Source organism: Carcharhinus amblyrhynchos, chromosome 9 (genome assembly GCF_965287045.1).
Source record: "Carcharhinus amblyrhynchos chromosome 9, sCarAmb.v2.hapA, whole genome shotgun sequence".
Lineage (NCBI taxonomy): Eukaryota > Metazoa > Chordata > Chondrichthyes > Carcharhiniformes > Carcharhinidae > Carcharhinus > Carcharhinus amblyrhynchos.
Window position 1 is genome coordinate 17,170,312 of NC_137332.1, and position 23,253 is coordinate 17,193,564.

The following is a 23,253-nucleotide window of genomic DNA, read 5'->3' on the forward strand; positions in this document are numbered from 1 at the left end:
ACAAGTAAATAAGACATGTCTAGAAATTTGCATTAGGAGATAAAGAATGTCATGCTGAGTTGTTAAATTTCAAACGGAAGTAACTGAGAAAGGTTGCAAATAAATGAGGCTAAGTTTTATTTTACTTGGAAATTTTAGTCATAAGGAGAACACAAAAAGTTTTTATTTCTGGGAAACATAAATTTCAAAGAAGGATAAGGACAATGAGAAACCATGAAAGACAAAAACATATTTAAAGAGAGGTTAGGAACTGTATTGCAGGGTGGCTATTGCAGACCTGGTGTGTACTGTGTTGGGAGAGAGCTGTAAAAAGAAGCAAAGTGAACCAGTTTTCAGCCAGCCCTGGAAAATGCTTGTTTAGAAAGCAGGGTTTTGTTTTAAAGTTTTTTTGCATTTTTCCACAGCTGAGTGGGAGAGAGAATGACAGAAAAGCACTGGTTCAACTTTTCCTAACAATTATTGCTACCTTATGGAATGTTGCTGGAAATTTTGGGGGATTGAATATCTATGACAGCTAAATAAACATGCCTAAAGGGCTGTTCATTTGTGAATCTAACCAAGTAAGAATCTTTTTTGGGGGGAATGACCTGTAAGACTAATTTTAACTGTGTAAATGTAATCTTTTGTGTTTAAGTTTTCACATCCAAAGCTGTTCCTGGAATATGTGGAACTGAGCAGCGACAGATCAGCCATGATCTTATTGAATGGCAGGGCAGGCTCGAAGGGCTGGATGGCCTACTCCTGCTCCTATTTCTTATGTTCTTATGTTTATGTTATGACTTCAGTACACACATCCTGTAGTAGCAAAGTACAAACAAAATAATTGTGACGGCTTGCCAAAGTTCCCTTTGCGATTTGGTTTGCAGGGCACTTACCACATCATGACCATCAGTAGTCGCCACTCCTCATGTGCAATGTCATGAGAGATCAACTACTCATTACAAAAGAAAATCAAGCATCAAAGTTGATAAAGAAATGGTGCAATTTTACTGGATCATGTTAATACACTTTCTGCACTGTAATTCTGCAGAACTGCATAAAATATCATATGTAACTGTCTTCATTTTTACAGAACTCTATTTACACATTCTGGTTTGATATTACAGTAAGAAAATATATTAAATGGCTGAAACCTTCAGGCAAGAGAGATTGCCTTCTTATTAGATATTTACAAAGACCAACATTTAAACAAACATCGTCTGACTGTTTACCCGATGCAAGCTTCCGGACCCAGGCAGGACCTGGGCTACTGCCTGGGGAAAGCTACATGATCACTCCAACGAGTTTCCTACAAGTGTCCTCAATATCTCAGCTAAAAGATACCCTCGCAATGCAGAATAAACCATCACAACCACATTTCAAAGAATTATCATAAGAGGACAGTGACATTCCATGAGTGTTTCCAGACTCTGCCCTGCTATTAGTTACATTGAAGAATTCCCCTGGAATGTTTAAACTTGTGTTAAGCGGAAGCGGCTGAGATCCAGTATGAGGCAGCGACTAGCGAAAACACTGATATGCGGGCATGGGACTGCTTCTTGATTGCGGCTGAATATATAATGAAGTGTGCTTTAACAACCTTCCCGGGTTGTATTCCCACTGATTTCTAGGGGTCCGGTTGCCGAGCTGGTGGTTCAAGTTTCCGTGACAAAGCTGTCAGAATCATCTTAAACTTTTCGTATCGCTCGCTCTGCTTAACTTGTGCCCCTTTGCTCCCCCACAGCAACCTCATTGCAAACTCAGTCTGAAACGTCTCCAGCAGCTCTTCCTCTGACTCGAAACCTAGGAGCAGAGAGATAAAGCTCAGAAACATACTAAATACCAGGTACAACAGTGGTGCTAACAACTCTGGAGCCATTCAAGATACAGTTGGTTAATGTAAAGGAGTTGAAAGGTTTCTGTGGAAGTACAACCTGGAATGGCTCAATGTTCCTCATCGAGATGTGAAGACATTGGTGTTGGGCTGGGGTGGGCACAGTAAGAAGTCTCACAACACCAGGTTAAAGTCCAACGGGTTTATTTGGAATCACGAGCTTTCAGAGCACTGCCCCTTCATCAGGTTACTGTGCCCACCTCAGTCCAACACAAATGTCTCCACATCATGGTTACCACTGACACCACAAACCGCCAGCTCAAAATGGAGAAGAGCTCCTGCACTCACCTGATGAAGGGGCAGTGCTCCGAAAGCTCGTGATACCAAATAAACCTGTTGGACTTTAACCTGGGCGTTGTGAGACTTCTTACTGTGCATTCCTCATCAAGAAAAACCTTTATTCAGTGATAAAGTGGCCCAGGTTTTGCTGGAGTGGGCATCTCCTGCTTTCCTCCATTAGACTTGTTCATGCACATTCCAGCTTTAAAATTGACAGAGCTGCTGGAAGTGTGGTAATAATTGCACGATGAAGGAATGAGAGCATTTTGACCCTTGATGGACAAAGGGACAGACAATGTAACAATGAAATTAAAGGATTGAGAAATAATCAAGGACCGAAGAGCAGTTTGAACTTGAGTCAAATCAGCTACAGAAAAAGAAATAAAGAGGGGGAAAGAAAGACTGGATTGAGAGAAGAGCAAGTGGAAAGAACATATTAAAAAGGCAACTTTGGCAGAGGAGGAGGGAATGAGACTCCACATTTGTAATTGTTTATTTTCAGGACTAGGAGCAGTTTCTTAGCAGTTGTTAATTGCACAATATACAACAAAACAACTTTCTGAAAATAGCCAGGCAGGTTAAGATTGAGATATTTTTGTGGGGCTAGTAATGGAGCAGTGCTAATTAGCCAGCAACTTGTGGTGGTTCACAATTCAAAGGATAGCTCTTCCTCACCACCGGTTGCTGGATTTCTGCATTAATAATGGCACATAATGGACTTCAGCAAGGTCTTTGACAAGGCTCCACATGGTATCTTGTAGCATAAAGTTAAATTGCATGGCATCCAGGGTGAAGTAGCCAATTGGATACAAAATTGGCTTGATGACAGAAGGTGTTTGTAGAGGGTTGTTTTTCAAACTGGAGGCCTGCGACCAGCAGTGTGCCTCGGGGATCAATGCTGGGTTCACTGTTATTTGTTATTTATATTAATGATTTGGGTGAGAATTTAGGAGGCGTGGTTAGTAAGTTTGCAGATGACACCAGGATTGGTGGCATAGTGGACAGTGAAAGGTTAGCTAGGATTGCAATGGGATCGTGACCAATTGGGCCAGTGGGCTGATGAATAACAGATGGCGTTTAATTTAGATAAATGTGAGGTTATGCATTTTGGTAGATCGAGTCGAGGCATGACCTATTCAGTTAATGGTAGGGCATTGAGGAGAGTTATAGAACAAAGATCTACGAATACAGGTTCATAGCTTCTTGAAAGTGGAGTCACAGATGGACAGAGTGGCAAAGAAGCCATTTAACATGTTTGGTATGATTGGTCAGAACATTGAATACAGAAGTTGGGACGTCTTATTGAAGTTGTACAAGACATTACTAAGGCTAACTTGGAACACCGTGTACAGTTCTGGTCAGCTTATTATAGAAAGGATATTATTAAACTGGAAGGAGTACAGGAAAGATTTACTAGGATGCTACCAAGACTTGATGGTTTGAGTTACAAGGAGAGTCCTTTCCCTGGAGCCTAGGAGTCTTAGAGGTGATCTTATAGAGGTCTATAAAATAATGAAGGGCATAGATCAGCTAGATAGTCAGCATCTTTAGAGTCTAGAAGTTATTTAAGGTGAGAAGGGAGAGATACAAAAGGGCCCAGAGAGGCACTTTTGCACACAGAGAGTGGTGAATGTCTGGAACGAGCTGGAGGAGGCAGTAGTAGAGGCGGGTACAATTTTGTCTTTTAAAAAACATTCAGACAGTTACATGGGTAAGATGTGTATAGAGGGATATGGGCCAAACGTGGGTGATTGGGACTAGCTTTGTGGTAAAAACGGGGCAACATGGACAAATTGGGCCAAAATCTGGTTGCATGTTCCTGCATTTTGAAACTTCTTTAGTGGAATGCAAGAATCTCAGAGAAACTAGCATTTACTGCCCAAGCCTAATTGCCCTCGAGAAAGTGGTGGTGGTGGGACACTTTTTGAACCATTGGGGTCCATGTGGCTAAAGTGTACTGACAACAACTGGTTTGACGCAACTCAGTGGCACGCTTGGTCATTTCACAGAATCCCTCCAGTGCAGAAGGAGGCCATTTGGCACATCGAGCCCGCACCGACAACAACCCCACTTCAAGCCCTATCCCCATAACCTCACATATTTACCACGCTAGTCCCCCTGACACTAAGGGGCAAGTTAGCATGGCCAATCCACCTAACCTTCACATCTTTGGACTGTGGGAGGAAACCAGGGCACCTGGAGGAAACCCACGCGGACATGGGGAGAATGTGCTAACTCCACATAGACAGTAACCCAGGGCTGGAATTGAACCCAGGCTCCTGGTGCTGTGAGGCTAACCACTGTGCCACTGTACTGCCCCAGGATTATGACCTTGGCTTTACAACAGCGGTTGAGAACATGGCAATTCCGCAACCTACCAGTCTTCATTCAGCATACAATTAAACCAATACCGTTACAAATGTGTTCAGCCTCATCACACCATGTCAGAATGCTTCTGGTTTGGACTCAAACCAGCTGACTAAATACTTTCCTCCGTTTAGTGCACAGTATCCTCACCTGTAAGAATGCGTTTTGCATTGGTTTTGTAGATATCAGCGTTGTGTGCAAAGCAGCGTGCATTCTCCAGATGTTGGAACATTATTTCACAGCCCTGGTCAATGCTTTCCCACAACTCAGCAGCTTCAAAGGTAACAAACTCCCGCTCCATCAGAGTAATGAGGGGCATGAGGTGGGGAATTGTCACCTTACTGACAGCGACCTCCTCTATCAGAATAAACAAAAGGAAGAATGAAACATCAACACCGCAAGTTACGACAACGTGTTAAATAGAGACAACCTTCAAACGATGATCGTTAGAATTCCACTCCGTTCTTCATTTGATTGTGCAGAAGATCTTCCCATAACACCAAGCAATTTTAAAATGAATTTTAATAAATAATTTATATATCTTCTCCCCACATCAACTATCTTCTCTGGAGACACTGATTACTGCTGGAGTTCCGGCAGTGCTGGGTAACATTTACAGCTCTTTTCAGTTATTCACTTGCGAATCTAAGCATTGAAGACCCAAAGATCTATGTTAGCCTTCATAGGAAGAGGTATAGAATATAAGAGTAGGAGTCTGATGTTGCAGTTGTATAGAACGTTGGTTAGGCCTCACTTGGAGTACTGCGTCCAGTTCTGGTCGCCGTACTACCGGAAGGATGTAGAGATCCTGGAGAGAGTGCAGAGGAGATTTACCAGGATGTTGCCTGGTATGGAAGGGCTGTCTTACGAGGAAAGATTGAATGAACTTGGGCTGTTTTCCCTTGAGAGACGTCGGCTGAGGGGGGATCTAATAGAGGTTTATAAGATTATGAAGGGGATAGATAGAGTAAATGGTGGTAAGCTTTTTCCGCTATTAGAAATGGATAGAACGAGGGGTCACGGGCTCAGGGTGAGGGGGGCTAGGTATAAGACAAATATTAGAGGGCAGTTTTTCACACAAAGGGTAGTGGGGGTGTGGAATGCACTGCCGAGTAAGGTGGTGGAAGCAGGCACGCTAGGGTTGTTTAAGAGTCACTTAGACAGCCATATGAGCGGGCTACATATAGGGGGATATAGTAGGCCTTACTTAACATTGTAGGCCTGGGAATACGTTTTGCCTCAGGGATGTTAGTCTTTGCCTGTTTAATAATGAATTTTTTTGTCTCCACAGGCATTTAAGTCCAGCAAGGGGCATGCATGCGGCAGGTTGTAGTGGGCTGCTCTTGGACGTTGCTTCGGGAGTTGCCTATTGCTTCATGTCGTTAGTGTGCTTAAACTGGACCATCTCGAGGGCAACATGACAGCTCAGAGACTATCTCTGTTGCTGTGCGGACACATGGATTTGGGCCTGTGTCTGTGGGAGTTTGCACGTTCTCCCCGTGGTTGCGTGGGTTTCCTCCGGGTGCTCCGGTTTCCTCCCACATCCCCCAAAGATGTGCTTTTAGGCTGATTGATTGGGTACTAAATTGTCCCTAAATTGGACCTCCCTGATCCTCGCACGTTAGGTGTAGACTAAAATCATGAATAGGTCACTGAGACAGGGGGACGGCGGCGCGGGCTCGTTGGGCCGAAGGGCCTGTTTCCCGTGCTGTGTTGTTCTTTGTTCTTTGTTCTTTGTATTCAAATAGCAGGGACTAATCCTGCATGCATCCAATGTCCATACAATAGTTATGCATCCCTTCCAATACTAGCTAGGGATGGGAATGCATTCTTCCCATTCTTCCTTGGCCAAGGAAGGCTGAAGCTAATTTTACCAGCCTAACTCTCGCCCTGTCTCAAATGATCTATTTTAGTGCATTCCGGGAGGATTCATTCAGGTGTGAAAATGTGAAGAATTAATTAACATTTACAGATTTTAAAGAATTTGTTCACAAAACTTGAGCAGCGTTCTCATTTATTGTCCATCCCTAATTGCCCTTGAGATGGTGAGCCACCTTCTATAACCGCTGCTACCCATGTGATGGAGGTATGCCCACAGCAGCTAGGGAGTTACAGGAATGTTTTCCCAGCAACAGCAACCCAGTCGCAACTCAGGATGGTGAGTGGCTTGGAGGGGAAACTTGCAGCTGGTGGCATTACAACGCGTCTGCTGCTCTTGTGCTTCTAGGTGGTAGAGGTTGCGGGTTAGGGAGGTGCTATTGGAGCATCCTTGGTGAGTGGCAGCAATGCATCTAGTTGGTGTTACACACTGCTGCCATTGTACACTGGGGTTGGAGGGAGTGAATGTTTAGCTGGTGAACGGGGGTGCCAATCTAGCGGGCTGCTTTGTTCAGGTAAGCTTCAAGTTTCTTGGGTGTTGTTGGAGCTGCCACTCATCCAGGCAACTGGAGAGTACTCTGTCACACCCCTGACCTGTAGATGGTGGAAGGGCTTTGGGAACAGACATATAAATGTGGCATCTTTTTGACCGCTGGACATCCCAAAGCGGTTTTACAGTCAATGTGGTACTTTTGAGGTGAAATCATTGTCAAAGTGTTCCAGCTAATTTGTGCACAGCAAACTCCCGTAAAAAGGCAATGTGATAACGATCAGATATCTGTTTTGATTGATAAATATTAGCCAGAACACTGTGAATAACACCCTGCTCTTTTAAGGTATCGTGCCACAGAATCTTTTATATCCATCCAAAGGCTAGGTGGGAGCCTTGGTTTAACCCTCAATGAGAAGTTATGACCTCTGACTGTACAGCACTCCCTCTGTACCGCACTGCAGTGTCAATCTGGATTGGTGTGCTCAAGTGGGACTTGAACCCACAACCCTGTGGCTCAGAGGCGAGTGTGCCAGAACTAAGGTAACATTATGGAATAAACCCATCTGTAGCACATTCCCTTTCAGAACAAATAACCTACTGCTTCCTGGGTGAACTATCCTAGCCTCTTACCTCTTCCTTCATTTAAAGCTTTGATGCACGGTTTCAGAGTCTTCTCATAAACAATGGCACTCTCGGTGTGTTTTCGCCGCAATACAGTCCACGTTTCTTCTAAGCGCGTAATCTACACAAATAGAAGTGGCATTAGAACAACTTTTGTGCCCAATGAACAGGCGCCACGATCTGCAACAAAACCTCAATTTGATCAAAATTTATCCATCTGAACCCCCCCCACTGCACTGAGTTCTCGGTTCAGAATCACGTCCAATTTCTTTTGCCATGACCGTGTGCCAGCTTGTGTTGGAAGCACAGAATGGGGCAGTAGAGTTACACACTGTCCTCATTACACACTGCACAGTCTCTGGTAGCGCAGGTAGCGATATGGAATGAGAAACTTTCCTCAGCGCTCACCACTACTCAGCCCAGGCTGAAAATCCTCCCCCTTATGCAGGGGGGTGGAAGCTATTTGAGGAATTTCTATAAGTTGATTATAATCAGCTAAAATTCAGTCAGACCTGAGGTGTTCATTCATTGTATCACTCAGGTGTTGTTAAAAACTTGCTGGGCTGATCGAGAACTTTATGTAATATTACATATGAACATTCAAATTAGGCTCGGGAATAGACCACTTGCTACTACTTTGTCCAATCTCTTTCACTTTGCCTTGGTCTACTATTGGCCTGAAAAAAGTATACCTCGTGGAACCCAACGAGACACAAATTTTACCGTCTCACCCACCCGATCACACGTGAGACCAATGGAGGATGCCGTACTGCGAGCCTCGCCTACCCCAAAACTGGGTAAAATTCCAACCAAAGGGTCTGGGAGGTTGGATCAGATCCAGGACGCACAGCTCAGGGTGAATCACCTGCTGGAGGCTGGAGTGTGGGCTGGAACTTGATCCTCCAGGGATTCTGCCTCCTTTATATTGGCCAGAAACATGGTGGCCCCAGTGGAATAAATCACCGGCCTCTAGACACAGTGTGTATGGCTCGGAGTGTTCGGAGGGGGCCTCATCGTCAAGAGCCAGTGTGAAGCACTGTGTGGCCCCAGAACAGATCTCTGACCTTGCACGGAAAAGGTGATCAATTTCCAGAGACTTTGGGGATGACGGTACAGATTTTATTCTCTGCCTAAACTGCCTGAGGGTCATCCTCCCTCTTGTGATGTTTGGGCCTGTCCTCTCTCCATTGACAAAGAAAGTCCATTGGCATGAGTGGTCAAGTTTTAATTCTATTTAACATTTATCCACTTCATTGATTCATTTTGTTTTCATTCATTTGCGGGGCATGGGCTGGGCCAGCATTTATTGCCCATCCCTAGTTGTCCTTGGATGTCCGTTGAGAGTCAACCACATTGCTGTGGTTCTGGAGTCACATCTAGGCCATTCCAGTTCAGGAGAAATCTGCCGTCCTTAAGGACATTAGTGAACCAGATCAGTTTTTCCAACAATGGTCATCAGTAGCTTCTTAATTCCAGATTTTTTTTTAAACTGAATTCAAATTCCACCATCTGCCATGACGGGATTCGAACCTGGGTCCCCAGAACATTAGCTGAGCTTCTGGATTAACAGACGAGCGATTATACCACTAGACTATCGCCTCCGCAGAACCGAAGAGGTGTTTGATAATTAAAATGCTGAATATACCCAGTGATAACAGGATTAACTTCAGCGGGCCAGCTTCCTGTTTAACTTAAGGTGCAATGAGAAAGCAAATACCTGAGGCATGTCTAACGCTTTCATGACAGCAGAGAACGCGTACAGATCTCCCATGGAATATTTCAGTTCCAGTGCCAGTTGGATGATCTTACTCAACACTGCAGCTCTCTCTTCAACACTTCCTGTGCAACCCAAAACGTCCACTGCAATCCCAATGGCCAGGGTATAATGCCTGAGAAAATAAAGGTGCTTTTTATTATTGGTCTGGATTTCAAGATAAAATTAAACAAAGTGACTCAACTAACGTCAACTTAATTTCAACGTAACAGACTTTTAAATCATATCCCAGTGCTGAAAGGAATATCTGGAAGAGTTGCCATCATTCGGTGCTTTTCATGATCTCAAAGTAGCCAATTAAACTCTGCCATGCTGAGAATTTTTTAAAAACTTGGGTGCCCGTTTTATAAAAAGATCAGAGCTGATCTTTCAGATGGCTGCCACAGGTCACCTGATTTTTGGAACTGCAAGCTAACCAGGCTCCTGGAAGCTTCATAATTACACCCTTTTAGCCCTGCAATCACTTTGGTGAAACAGCACCACATCAGCACTATACCGACACTACAGCAGCACTACATCGGCACCATATCAGTGCAATATATTGTTTCCTGAAATTCATTGTCCAAAAATGCACACATTAACTCCAAGGTGGACTCAGGCCAAGGCTCAAGCAGTGCTTGCTCCCATTCTCCTCCAATACAACAGTGACTAGTCCAATCACACTGTTGTAGCCCAACATTTCCTTTACCTGTACATTCTGCTGCAACCTGCATCCTCTGCCGAGACCTGCGCCCCCTGCCGAGACCTGCGCCCCCTGCCGAGACCTGTGCCCCCTGCCGAGACCTGCGCCCCCTGCCGAGACCTGCGCCCCCTGCCGAGACCTCCCAACACAGAATCAAATGCTTTCCGCAAGTTGGAATTTCCTCTTCTGCACTGTTGTGGGAATATTCTAACAGGATTCTCAACAGGGTAGATGCAGGGAAGATGTTCCCGATGGTGGGGGGAGTCCAGAACCAGTCTAAGGATTTGGGATCGACCATTCAGGATGGTGGTGAGGAGACATTTCTTCACCCAAAGCGTGGTGAGCCTGTGGAACTCATTACCACAGGAAGTAGCTGTTGCCAAAACACTGAATGTATTCAAGAAGCAGCTGGATACAGCACTCTGGATTCACCAAAGTGATTGCAGGGCTAAAAGGGTGTAATTATGAAGTTTCCAGGAGCCTGGTTAGCTTGCAGTTCCAAAAATCAGGTGACCCGTGGCAGCCATCTGAAAGATCAGCTCTGATCTTTTTATAAAGCGGGCACCCAAGTTTTTAAAAAATTCTCAGGGTGAATGGGATCAAAGGTTATGGGGAGAAAGAGGATTAAGCTATTGAGTTGGACGATCAGCCATGATCGCGATTTATGGTGGAGCAGGCTTGAAGGGCCAAATGGCCTCCTACTGCCCCTATCTTCTATGTTTCTATTTTGTAGTCACACTTTCCAATAGGTGGTGGTGAGGAGCAGGAATCCTGGCTTCACCCACCCCCAACCTCCCTCCCCTCCCCCAGCACTGAAGCCAGATATAACACACACACGCACATGTGTGTGCACATACACGCGTGTGTACCCTCTGCTGCCCCAGTGGTGAAACCCATACAGGAAAATGGTGAAAGCGGCTCCCTTCTCCAAGGACTCAATCCCACAACTTGCAGAGTATCCAGCGACTGAACCAACAAGGGGGGGGGGGAGGAAAGGGGATTTTAATAAGCTTCAGTCCCCCCTATGCCTCCCCTCCGCACCGTGCTGCAGTTTTGTAACGTGCCCTGGTGTTACAGTGTACTGTATAAACAGTGCAGTGGGACTGTTTACCTTTCTGTGAGATCGAGACGCAGTTGGTGCCCATGGGGCAGTGTAATAAGCTCCAGGCCAGAACTCACGCCCATCTGCTGCTTCAGTTCTTCACACACATCAAGTATCCTAGCAACCTGCAAAAGTACAAAAGTTCACATTTATTATTTGTAGTGCGGAAATTGCCGCTTTATTAAGAAGGTTCGTTTTTCAAGAGCGGGGACTAGAAGACTAATTACATTAGCACTGAAATACAGCCCAAGCCCTGACCACTGCCACTGTCAATAACCTCACTTCCAAACTCACTGCCCGGGCACAGAATGAGAGAGCAATGTGCAGGGTTTTAAAAAACAAACACGTTCTAAAATATCCTGCAGCAACAGGGGAAACTGTGAAAACACAGCAGCCCGGGCGAAGGGAACTGGCTATGTATAAGCTAATGTCTGGGATTTCAATTATCTTTCAACTGCTCTTTTTCAGTAACCATTCCAAAAGAACAAACAATTCAAGCATTTGTTCTTGAAATGATTTACACAAATGTCCCGTCACTTGGGGGAAAGAGATCCAAACATGTGAGTGGAATAATGTGTCACTGGGTCTTACTGCACTAGTTCCAGCTCATAGTGCAGTAATCCAGGGCCTTTAATAATCCAGGCCTCACATCTCACTCCTTTCAGGTTAAACAGTGTTTCGCTTGCATCTCCTTCATGTTGGTGCACTGTGCTCACAGGTCTCCACCACACTGGGGAGACCAAATGCAGACTGGGTGACCTCTTTGTGAAACACCTTCACTCAGTCCGCAAGCACGACCCCCGACCTTCCTACTGCCTGCCATTACAATTCACCAACTTGCTCTCATGTTCCCACGTTGAAGCCCAACACAAACTGCAGGACATCTTCTGAGTTCAGAATGAGGGGGGATCTCATTGAGACGTATAAGATGATGAATGGGATGGATAGGATAGAGGTGGAAAGACTCTTCCCGCTCAAAAAAGACAGTAGGACTAGGGGGCACAGCCTCAAGATAAAGGGGGGGCAGTTCAGAACGGAGTTGAGGAGGAACTTCTTCACTCAAAGGGTGGTGAATCTCTGGAATTCTCTGCCCGTTGAAGTGGTGGAGGCTGCCTCGCTAAATATTTTTAAGAAGCGGGTTGATGGGTTTTTGATAAGAGAGGGGATTAAGGGTTATGGGGAGAGGGCGGGAAAGTGGAACTGAGCCACGACAGATCAGCCATGATCTTATTGAATGGCGGGGCAGGCTCGAAGGGCCAGATGGCCTACTCCTGCTCCTATTTCTTATGTTCTTATGTTCTTATGTTCTTATCTTCCAAACAGGCATCTCACAACTTAACATTCAGTTCCACTACAGACCATGAACTAACTCTCTCTCCTCTCCACTTTGACTTTTTTAATCTTATATTTTTCCCCAACCCTTTCTCAGCATCTGTAACTTGTTCTGAAGTTTTGTTTTCACAGACTGCTGACCTGAATGTTGGTACATTCTGCTGTTTTACCTTTATGCCACTATTAGCACCCTCTTTAGTCTTTAACACTCCCTTTATCTTGTGGCCATGAGATCTTTGCCAATCTCTCCGGAGCTCCCACCTACTCCGCTCCATCTCCTCTCTTTAACAATATAAAATATAAAATTTCTCCCTCTCTTCAGCTTTGAAGAGTCATAGGGCCTGATTTTGCCATTTTGATTCTAAGTGCCCAGTCTGGGCGTAGCGCAGATCCGACTCAGAAATCCTCTTTCAGGTTCCCCGATACGCTCTCAGCCATCTCCGGTCCGATTCGCGCTGTGGGCGGGGCTTAGCACTGCCGGAACGATCGGATTGCGCATGTGCAGTTAGAAAAATATCGGAAAAAGTGCGCCCGTGTCAGATCGCTACCGAGTGGCAGAAAGCAGCCCGGGAGCGAAAAGCGAGGGTGTATCTCGGGAGAGGGGGTGAGAGGGAGGGGGGGGGGGATGCAACATGTATCTCAGGGGGAGCAAATGGATCTCTGGTGGGGGGGCAGGGGGTCTGCTGCCATTCTGCAGGCAAATCAGTGCAGGGAGAGAGGGGGACAGATGTGACAATCGGTCTGGGTAGTGGGGGGTGGACAAGAGACACACACACACACACACACACACACACACATACACACACATCACTGCCCCCCTTATCCAGCCCTCCACGACCCAGACCGATCGCCACCTCTGTTCCCCTCCCCACCATTGATCGCTCACAGAGTGGCAGCGGACCCCCCTGCACCCCCCCCCCCCCCCCCCCACCAGAGATCCATCTGACCAGCCTCTCTCATTCTCCTCCCCTTCACCAGAGAATGATCTGACCTCCCTCCCCTCCTCCCGTCTCCAACCAGACCCACCCCCACCCCCACCCCCGCCACTGATCGGAGTCAGAGAGCCGTTTGAAACAATGAAAGCCCCCTTCAGAGGCTGGAGCACCCGACTCAGACTTTTATTCAGCAGGTCTGTAACGGCGCGGTCCCTGATGGGTAGACACGGCGGTAAAGGGGGAAATGACGATAGAGTTGGGCAGGCAGTTCATTAATTCAATTCAAATGCATTTAAACCGTAGTGGTGCAGAACAGATCCGCGCCATTTGCGGGTCTTGGTAAAGTCACGATCTGCTCCGACTCGGGTGCAGATCGCAATAAAGGCCTCACACCCGATTTTACCACCATTTCGCACCCAAAAACAGGTGCAAATTGTTGGTAAAATCGGGCCCATAAAATCCTACAGAGCAGAAGGAGGCCATTCAGCCCATCGAGTCTGCACCGACCACAATCCCACCCAGCCCCTATCCCCATAACCCCATGTGTTTTACCCTAGTTAGTCCTCCTGACACTAAGGAATAACTTAGCACAGGCCAATCTACCTAACCCACAAATCTTTAGACTGTGGGAGGAAACTGGAGCACCCGGAGGAAACCCATGCAGACACAGGGAGAGTGTGCAAACTCCACACAGACAGTGACCCAAACCAGGAATCGAACCCGGGGTCCCTGGCGTGCTAACCACTCTGCCGCCTGAGTCATACGGACCTAAAACGTTAACTCTCTTTCTCTCTCCACAGATGCTTCCAGACCTGCCGTGTTTTTCCAGCATTTTCAGTTTTTATCTCACTGCTCAGGGTCCTTTCTGTTACACTGACTATGTGTAGCTCGGTTTCAGTGAGCATGTTTGTGAGCAACACATAAGAACATAAGGAATAGGAGCAGGAGTAGACCATCTAGCCCTTCGAGCCTGCCCCGCCATTCAATAAGATCATGGCTGATTGCAAGTGGATCAGTTCCACTTTCCCGCCTTCTCCCCATAACCCTTAATTCCCTTGTCTATCAGAAACCTATCTACCCGTGACTTAAATATATTTAGCGAGGCAGCCTCCACCACTTCAATAGGCAGAGAATCCCAGAGATTCACCACCCTTTGAGTGAAGAAGTTCCTCCTCAACTCTGATCTAAACTGCACCCCCCCCCACTTATTTTGAGGCTGTGCCCTCTAGTCCTGCTATCCTTTCTAAGCGGGAAGAATCTCTTTCTAAGCGGGAACACACCTCAGCATTCACTCAGGGTTCTTTAATAGTGGGTGGAATCCCGTCACCTCAACTCTCAGAAAGCCAATGGGCTTCTTCTGAAGGGCACTCACTGTTTGCTTCATAGGCAAATGAGGCATTCAATTTGCACACAGCAAGCTCCCACACACGTGATCGATGATGACTTCAAATATCAGCCCTGGTGGGTGAAAGGTTATGAATCCAGCAGGAGTGTTCCTGCTGTGGAAGCACAATCCGAGAACGTCCAACTGAATGAGAAGATGGTGCTTTAACACCCTCTGCTAACTCTCCCAGTGTTGCAGTGAAGTGTCAGCACACATTTTATATTCAGCTCGCAGGGAGGCGATGGTGGTATTATCACTATACTATTAATCCAGAAACTCAGCTACTGTTCTGGGGACCCGGATTCGAATCTTGCCACGACAGCTAGCGGAATTTGAATTCAATAAGAAATATCTGGAATTAGGAATCTACTGGTGACCGTGAAAGCATCGGCGATTGTCGGAAAAACCCATCTGGTTCCCTTTAGGGAAGGAAATCTGCCTTCCTTATCCGGTCTGGCCTACATGTAATTCCAGACCCATAGCATTGTGTTTGACTCTCAACCGCCCTCGGGCACCTAGGGATGGGCAATAAATGCTGGCCAGCCAGCGACGCCCATGTCCAATGAATGACTAAAACTGGGGTCATGAATCTAGAACCTCTTGATTTATAGATACAAATACTATCACGAAAAACAAGTTGTGACGTATTGGCACAAATGCTCCATCAGTTTGTAGCTCAAACTGTTCTCGACTGATGAGTTTGTATTCATCATTGTTAGAACTCATGTTAACAAGAAGTTATGTGTTAATACGCTATTCAATGGGTTCCCACAGGAACTGGGAGCTCCACAGATTAATCTGGCCATTGTCACAATGCTGACAGTGGGATCTTACTGTGCACAGATTAGCTGCCGGGATTCTACTTACTGTGGCTGCATTTCAGGGGTACAACATTGGATGTAAAGCACTTTGCAATGTCCTTGGGTTCTGAAAGGCACATTATAAAAGCAAGGCTGTCTCTCCTTAACATAGTTGCAGTTTGTGTAGTTTGTAATCTGTGAGAGGTGACGTCTGTGCGGTACAGTTTGACATTGCAGCCGTACTGGAACTGTGGGAAGGACATTCTCTTTGAAATAGAACATCTTTGCAAAAGGAACATCATGCTAGAGTCCAGGTTACAACACAAGGTTGTGCTGCACTGGTTCCACATTTTCTGCTTGCATTCAACACTGTTATTTTCCTGCAATGTCAGTGGTCAAGGTGTGCATAACATTACCTGCAAGTACTTCAGTGCAGATAAATCTCAAATCTGACACACTGGCAGACTAAAGTTCTGCGGCACAGTGACACACTGCTGCCTCACTGCGCCCAGGACCCGGGTTCGAGGGGCAGGAGTCACTTGCTCAGAATCACAACAGCTGGACCAGTTTGATATTGCTTTGATTCCCGTGCTCCCCACTCTGCTTTGATTATAATGGCACGGTGGCACAGTGGTTAGCACTGCTGCCTCACAGTGCCAGGCGCCCGGGTTCAATTCCAGCCTCGAGGCAGTGGAGTCTGCATGTTCTCCCCGTGTCTGCGTGGGCTTCCTCCAGGTGCCCCGGTTTCCTCCCACAACCCAAAGACGTGCAGGTTAGGTGCACTGGCCGTGCTAAATTGTCCCTTAGCGTTACTAGCAGGGTAAATATATGGGGTTATGGAGATAGGATCTGGGTGGGATTGTTATCGGTGCAGGCTCGAGGGGCCAAATGGCCTCTTTCTGCACTGTAGGGATTCTATCATCCTATGAAAGTGGAAGGGCTGAATGGCCCACAACCATTTCTTTATTCCCAGTTAGGCTGTTCAATTCTAATGAGAAATAGTGAGCAGTTGGCAGTAAATTGCTGAGAATTGGTGCTGTGGTTTGAAGTTAGAATGTGATGTTGGGTCAGTGCACAATATCTTCAAGCATTCATTATCAATTTGCCATTTGAGTGAAAGCATTCATCTGTTGAGTTTAAATAGGTCAGCACCTCTATTTAAATAACATTAAGCACTCGTGCAATTATCAACATGAGAGCAGTTTGCAGGCTTTGACTTTCAAAGCTGTATATCAAAGTGTGAATAGATGAACACTGGCAATGATTATCCAGAGCGACATGGGACATCCTGGCTTTAGTGTCAAATGAGCGATAGTGAACTGGCCACCTCCCTCAATGGAAATAAAAATGAGGAGGAATGCAAAACAGGTTACCGGCTCGCTGTCACCCATTTCACACTGGATCTAACTTGGGTGGCACAGTGGTTAGCACTGCTGCTTCACAGCTCCAGGGACCTGGGTTCGATTCCTGGCTCGGGTCACTGTCTGTGTGGAGTTTGCACATTCTCCTCGTGTCTGCGTGGGTTTCCTCCGGGTGCTCCAGTTTCCTCCCACAGTCCAAAGATGTGCGGGTTAGGTTGATTGGCCATGCTAAGAAATTGCCCCTTAGTGTCCTGAGGTGCTTAGGTTAGAGGGATTAGTGGATAAAATGTGTAGGGATAATGAGGGTAGGGCCTGGATGGGATTGTGGCCGGTGCAGACTCAATGGGCCGAAGGGCCTCTTTCTGCACTGTAGGGTTCTATGGTTCCAAACAGTGAGAGAAATGGATATTGCCCCAAACTGTGGGAGCACAGAGAATTTCACCCTGGTGATGCTTGGAGTAGTTGATGAAAATTGTATGTTAGCAGTTGGGAGTTACATCAGGAGCACTGGCAAAATTAAACTTGTATCGACAATTTGATCAATTCTGTCACTTGCTTTCTACATCTGGAAGTCTGAAATTTCTCACTTCCTCCTTCCATAGAACACTACAGCACAGAAACAGGCCTTCTGGCTCTTCTTGGCTATGTCGAACCATTTTTCTGCCTAGTTTCACAGGTCCCTAGTTCTAGAGAAGGTTTTCAGGGACTTCCTCAATTTTGTGCCGGTTGATGTTCCCACCTATTGGATATCCTCCTGTCCGGGTGACCATGTTGTTACAATATATAAATTAATCAAATATCTCACCCAGTATTTCGCATCGTGTAAGTCTGTCTATTCCTGGTTGAGACAGTAAATGTTATTTAAGATTGATGTGGCCCCAGGATCCATCCTGGCTACTGACCAACTCCATCACAGGTGGGCACTTGGCAGAATTCTGCCAATAATCTGGATGGCAGGAAAATGGGCTGTGTTCAGGGGATCCGTCACTGAGGGCCAGTGGCTTCAGTTTAGAGTCGCCCACAGGCTTTGTGGAAGATTGCAGCCCCGAAATTTACAGGATACTGGATAGAGTGGACGTGGAGAGGACGTTTCCACTCATGGGAAAACTAGAACCAGAGGGCACAACCTCAGGCTAAAGGGACGGTCCTTTAAAACAGAGATGAGGAGGAATTTCTTCAGCCAGAGAGTAATGAATCTGTGGAACTCTCTGCCACAGAAGGCTGTAGAGGCCAGGTCATTGAGTGTCTTTAAGACAGAGATAGATAGGTTCTTGATTAATAAGGGGATCAGGGGATATGGGGAAAAGGCAGGAGAATGGGGATGAGAAAAATATCAGCCGTGATTGAATGGCAGAGCAGATTCAATGGGCCGAGTGGCCTAATTCTGTTCCTGTGTCTCATGGTCTTCGATTGTGTGCATCGGGTCTTGCATGGGGTCAGGTTGTTGGCCTGTGCCGATTTCAGTGACCTTGCTAAAGGATGACAGAGTGGGTACGACAGTTGTCTCTCTGCCTCTGGTGAGAGCCAATACCTGGCGAGCTCTGTTCCAAGGGTGTGTGCGTGTAAATCAGCAGAGAACAGGACTGCCACTGCCCAGGGCTCATTCAGCAGTTTCCTGGTGAAAACTCTGGAATATTCCAGCCATGGCTATTCTGCTGGACAACACACTATTTTTTTCTCATTCATTCATGGGACATGGGTGTTGCTGGCTGGGCCAGCATTTATTGCCCATCCCTAGTTGCCCTTGGCAGGGTAGTTGAGAGTCAACCACATTGCTGTGGCTCCGGAATCACAGGTAGGCCAGACCAGATAGGGACAGCAGATTTCCTTCCCTAAAAGGACATGAGTGAACCAGATGGGTTTTTCCGACAATCGTTTCCTGGTCATCAGTAGATTCTTAATTCCAGATATTTTTTACTGAATTCAGTATTCACCGTCTGTCATGGGATTTGAACCCAGGTCCCCAGAACATTAGCAGAGTTTCTGGATTAATAGTCTAGCAATAATACCATTAAGCCATCAACTCCTCTTCAGAAAACAAAACCTACAATGCTGCTCACCAGATTCTTTTTTCAAAATCACTGTAGTTCTTCTGAGGAACGTCCAACACCTCACGATAATCTTGGTACCCGTCTTTCAGTGACCCAGTACAGTTTTTGAGCAGTTTAAAAAATAATTCATTCAAACAGCTGGGAATGTTTTCTCAAACGGAACCTCACTCGAGTACAGGAGCTTGTTCCACTGTTTCAGCGCTAACAGCAATTATCGAGAGTCGCATCATTTACTGGAGCACCAGCCGCTGTTCCATGTGGGTTTCAGCTTCCTGGCAACACAGCCACAGGGTTGTCCTTCCAAACCACTGCTCAGGAAAGGGATGGAGTGGGAGCTCGGATCAGGTAACCGGCAGTCGGTGGGCTGTTGGGTCCCTGAACTCACCGCCCCTGCCAACGCTCATTTTCTGTTGGGAACACGTTATTAATAAAAACGGCCTCTTTTTAATCACCTGTTGTTCCCAACTCGACATTTCAGTGGGAGGAATGGGCAGACGTTGGATATTAAACAGAGAAATGCTGGAAAATCATGGTAGGTCTGACATCTGTGGCGAGAGAGAGCAGAGCCAGAGCTCTGGTGAAGGGTCATCCAGACTCGAAACGTTGGCTCTATTCTCCATCCACAGATGCTGCCAGACCTGCTGAGATTTTCCAGCATTTTTCTGCTTTTGTTTGAGATTCCAGTATCCACAGTATTTTGCGCTTATCGTAGTTGGATATTGTCCGGTTAGCAGCATGTCAAGGGCAACAGTATCTGCATTAAGAGATCATCGTTATTGCTGAAAACATCCTGAGAATCCTAGTTGCTGAAACTGATCATGGAGCTATTTGTGACACTAAAATTGCTATAAATATCACAGTTTCAAAGATAAATATATATAAATACCTCTCTCCCTTCTATGGAGAAGTGGCAAGTGTTCACCACTCACTGCCTGTGGACCTGACTAGCTCCTTATTCTGACAGGGTGCAGTAGATTGCTGTTAGATTTTATCAACTCCAAATGCCAGCCACACTACCAGGAGCTGTGTAAGATTTACCTAGTCCCCATTCAGGAAGCAGCAATCCATTATCTGCAGAAATCTCACTTTGACAGGACGCTGAGGGAGGAAAAGTCCTGTTGGTGATTTGGACTGCACTTCAGCTTCTCAAATAGATTTACACCGTCTGCTGGAGAAGGGAATGATTTACTCTGGGGTTTCCCGGCATTGGAGTGGTGATTGTCCCCCCCCCCCCAAAAAAAAACTCACAAATAAAATGGATGCACTCTGGTGTGTAGGGAATCTGGCCTCTAAAAATACAGTGTACACATTTCAGGGGTGGAACCAACCAGGTAAGCAACAAGTGTTGTTATACTTGCCCATCTGACTCTCAGGTAACCTCACCACACGTTTCATCAATTTACAGGACCCTTGAAGACAATCAGCAGGGACAAGGCGGCGGTGCCTGGCAGTACAAGGCGGCAGTGCAAGGCAGTACATGGCAGCAGTGCGTGGCAGTACATGGCGGCAGTGCGTGGCAGTACATGGCAGCAGTGCGTGGCAGTACATGGCAACAGTGCGTGGCAGCACATGGCAGCAGTGCGTGGCAGCACATGGCAGCAGTGCGTGGCAGCACATGGCAGCAGTGCGTGGCAGCACATGGCAGCAGTGCGTGGCAGGCAGCACATGCAGAGGAGATTTTTCACTTTGTCAGAGAAAATAGAAGGAATGACTCCAGAATGTCTGCGCCAATCATCAGCCATACAAACTGGAGGGAGGTGGCACGGGGACTGAGGCAATAAAGAAGTCGCATTCATCAATCGAGGGATTGAGTTTAGGAGTCGGGAGATAATGCTGCAGCTTTATAAGACCCTTGTCAGACCCCACTTGGAGTACTGTGCGCAGTTCTGGTCGCCTCACTAAGGAAGGATGTGGAAGCTATTGAAAGGGTGCAGAGGAGATTTACAAGGATGTTGCCTGGATTGGGTGGCATCCTTATGAGGATAGGTTGAGAGAGCTCGGTCTTTTCTCCTTGGAAACTCGAAGGATGAGGGGTGACCTGATAGAGGTGTATAAGACATTGAGAGGTATTGATTGGGCGGATTCTCAGAAGCTATTTCCCAGGGCTGAAATGGTTGCCACGAGAGGACACAGGTTTCGGGTGCTGGGGAGTAGGAACAGAGGAGATATCAGGGGTAAATTTTTCACTCAGAGGGTGGTGGGTGAGTGGAATCGGCTGCCGTCAGTGGTGGTGGAGGCGGATTCGATAGGGTCTTTTAAGAGACTTTTGGATAAATACGTGGAACTTAGTAAGATAGAGGGTTAGAGGTAAGCCTAATAGGTAGGGACATGTTCAGTGCAATTTGTGGGCCGCAGAGCCTGTTTGTGCTGAATTTTTTCTATGTTTCTAAGACAAATGGTATGCTGGCCTTCATAACGAGAGGATTTGAATATAGGAATAGGGATGTTTTACTGCAATTGTATAGAGCGCTGGTGAGGACAGGCCTGGAGTATTGTGTGCAGTTTTGGTGTCCTTATCTGAGGAAGGATGTCCTTGCTATAGAGGGAGTACAGTGAAAGTTTACCGGGCTGATTCCTGAGATGGCAGGTCTGTCAATATGAGGAGAGACTAAGTTGTTTAGGATTACATTCACTGGAGTTTAGAGTGAGAGAGGGGATCTCATAGAAATGTATAAAATTCTGACAGGTTTGGATAGGGTAGATTCAGATAGAATGTTTCCGAAGATGGGGGGGTCCAGAACTAGGGTCATTGTTTGAGGACAAGGGGTAAAGCTTTTAGGACTGAGGTGAGGAGAAATTTCTTCACCCAGAGAGTGACGAATTTGTGGCATTCACCTCCACAGAAAGTAGTTGAGGCCAAAACATTGTGTGATTTCAAAAAGAAGTTAGATATAGCTCTTGGGCTAAAGGGATCAAAGTATGGAGGTGGAATGGGGGATCAGGATATTGAATTTGATAATCAGGCATTGTCAAAATGAATGAGCAGGCTCGATGGGCTGAATGGCCTTTTCCTGTTTCTATTTTCTATGTTTCTATGACCCAATGCCAAATCTCCCACGCCAGCCTCTCCCCAGCATTACAGTCTATGTTGCTTCTGACTAACTTTGCTGTAAAAATGTCCTATGCTGTTTACACACTACAAAAGCAGCAAGGGAATTCCCAGCATTAAATACTGAAAACATTTCCTCCACATGCCATATCAATGAGTGTCATTGGTTTTCCCAATGTAATGTCATATAGTCACAGGAGCAAAGCAATTGTATTTAACATTTACCACCAGCTGCATCATACTCTGAAGGATGTTCATAGTCAATGCCAGTACTTCTGATACACGTCTAACATTATGATCTGCTGACTTTTGCTGAGGTTTATGTGATGTGGATAGCCCTCCCGAGGAACAGGTTCTCAGTTCATTCCACAGTGGTTAGCACTGCTGCCTCACAGCTCCAGGGACCTGGGTTCAATTTCTGGTCTCAGGTGTCTGTCTGTGTGGAGTTTGCACACTCTCCCTGTATCTGCGTGGGTTTCCTCCGGGTGCTCCGGTTTCCTCCCACATTCTAAAGATGTGCGGGTTAGGTTGATTGACACGGTAAATTGTCCCTTAGTGCCAGGAGGACTAGCAGGGTAAATAGGTGGGGTTACTGGTGGGATTGTTGTCGGTGCAGACTCGATGGGCTGAATGGCCTGCGGGGATTCTATGATTCTATGAATACAAAGACAGTTTACATGCTTTAATGTTCTTGTGTGTTATGAATGATGTGGCCTGACTAAAAGTGCGACAAATTTGTGTTTTAAGCTTTGTAGGAAATCACACCACAGTAGAAGTTAATGGCTGGAATTCTCTGACTGTTCATCCCGCTCCCCTTCCCCCTCTCCTGCAAGCGAGGATGGAGAATTTGACACTCAGCCAGATCTCCATTCGCTGTGGTGGGACTAGAGAATCCCACCATCATGAACAACAAGAGAATGCCGGCCAATGGATAACAGACAGAATACACCGGATACACTCCGAAATGACCGGAGCTCAGTGATCTGAAACAATCAACACATTCCCCATTCATTCAACACCCAGAACCCTGCCCCCAAATCTCCACCAACTCCTGGAATTATACAGCCACAACCATGAGAACTCATCATCATCAGCAGGGAGCTCTTCAGATGGATCAGTTTCAGTCTAATTTATTTAAATGGCATCTTCCTCATAAGAGTAAAATGAAGGAGATAATCATTGGCTTTTGGAAGCGTAATGGAGAACGTGCCCCTGTCTACATCAATGGGGACGAAGTACAAATAGTCGAGATCTTCTAGTTTATAGGTGTCC

The 23,253-nt window shown here is 46.3% G+C and overlaps 1 protein-coding gene across 4 annotated transcripts in view; it reads right to left on the minus strand.

The window, feature by feature from the left end:
- Nucleotides 1–968: 968 nt before the first annotated feature.
- bcar3 (BCAR3 adaptor protein, NSP family member) overlaps nucleotides 969–23,253 on the minus strand; it is a 183,468-nt gene continuing 161,183 nt past the window's right edge. For all 4 annotated transcript variants that reach the window (XM_080195243.1, XM_080195244.1, XM_080195246.1 and 1 more), the window contains 5 exons: nucleotides 11,079–11,194; nucleotides 9,229–9,400; nucleotides 7,521–7,632; nucleotides 4,670–4,876; nucleotides 969–1,782 (listed from right to left, as the gene is read on the minus strand). In XM_080195243.1, coding sequence (XP_080051369.1) covers nucleotides 1,607–1,782; nucleotides 4,670–4,876; nucleotides 7,521–7,632; nucleotides 9,229–9,400; nucleotides 11,079–11,194 — 783 coding nt within the window. In that variant the 3' untranslated portion in view covers nucleotides 969–1,606. The remainder of the gene's footprint in view (nucleotides 1,783–4,669; nucleotides 4,877–7,520; nucleotides 7,633–9,228; nucleotides 9,401–11,078; nucleotides 11,195–23,253) is intronic.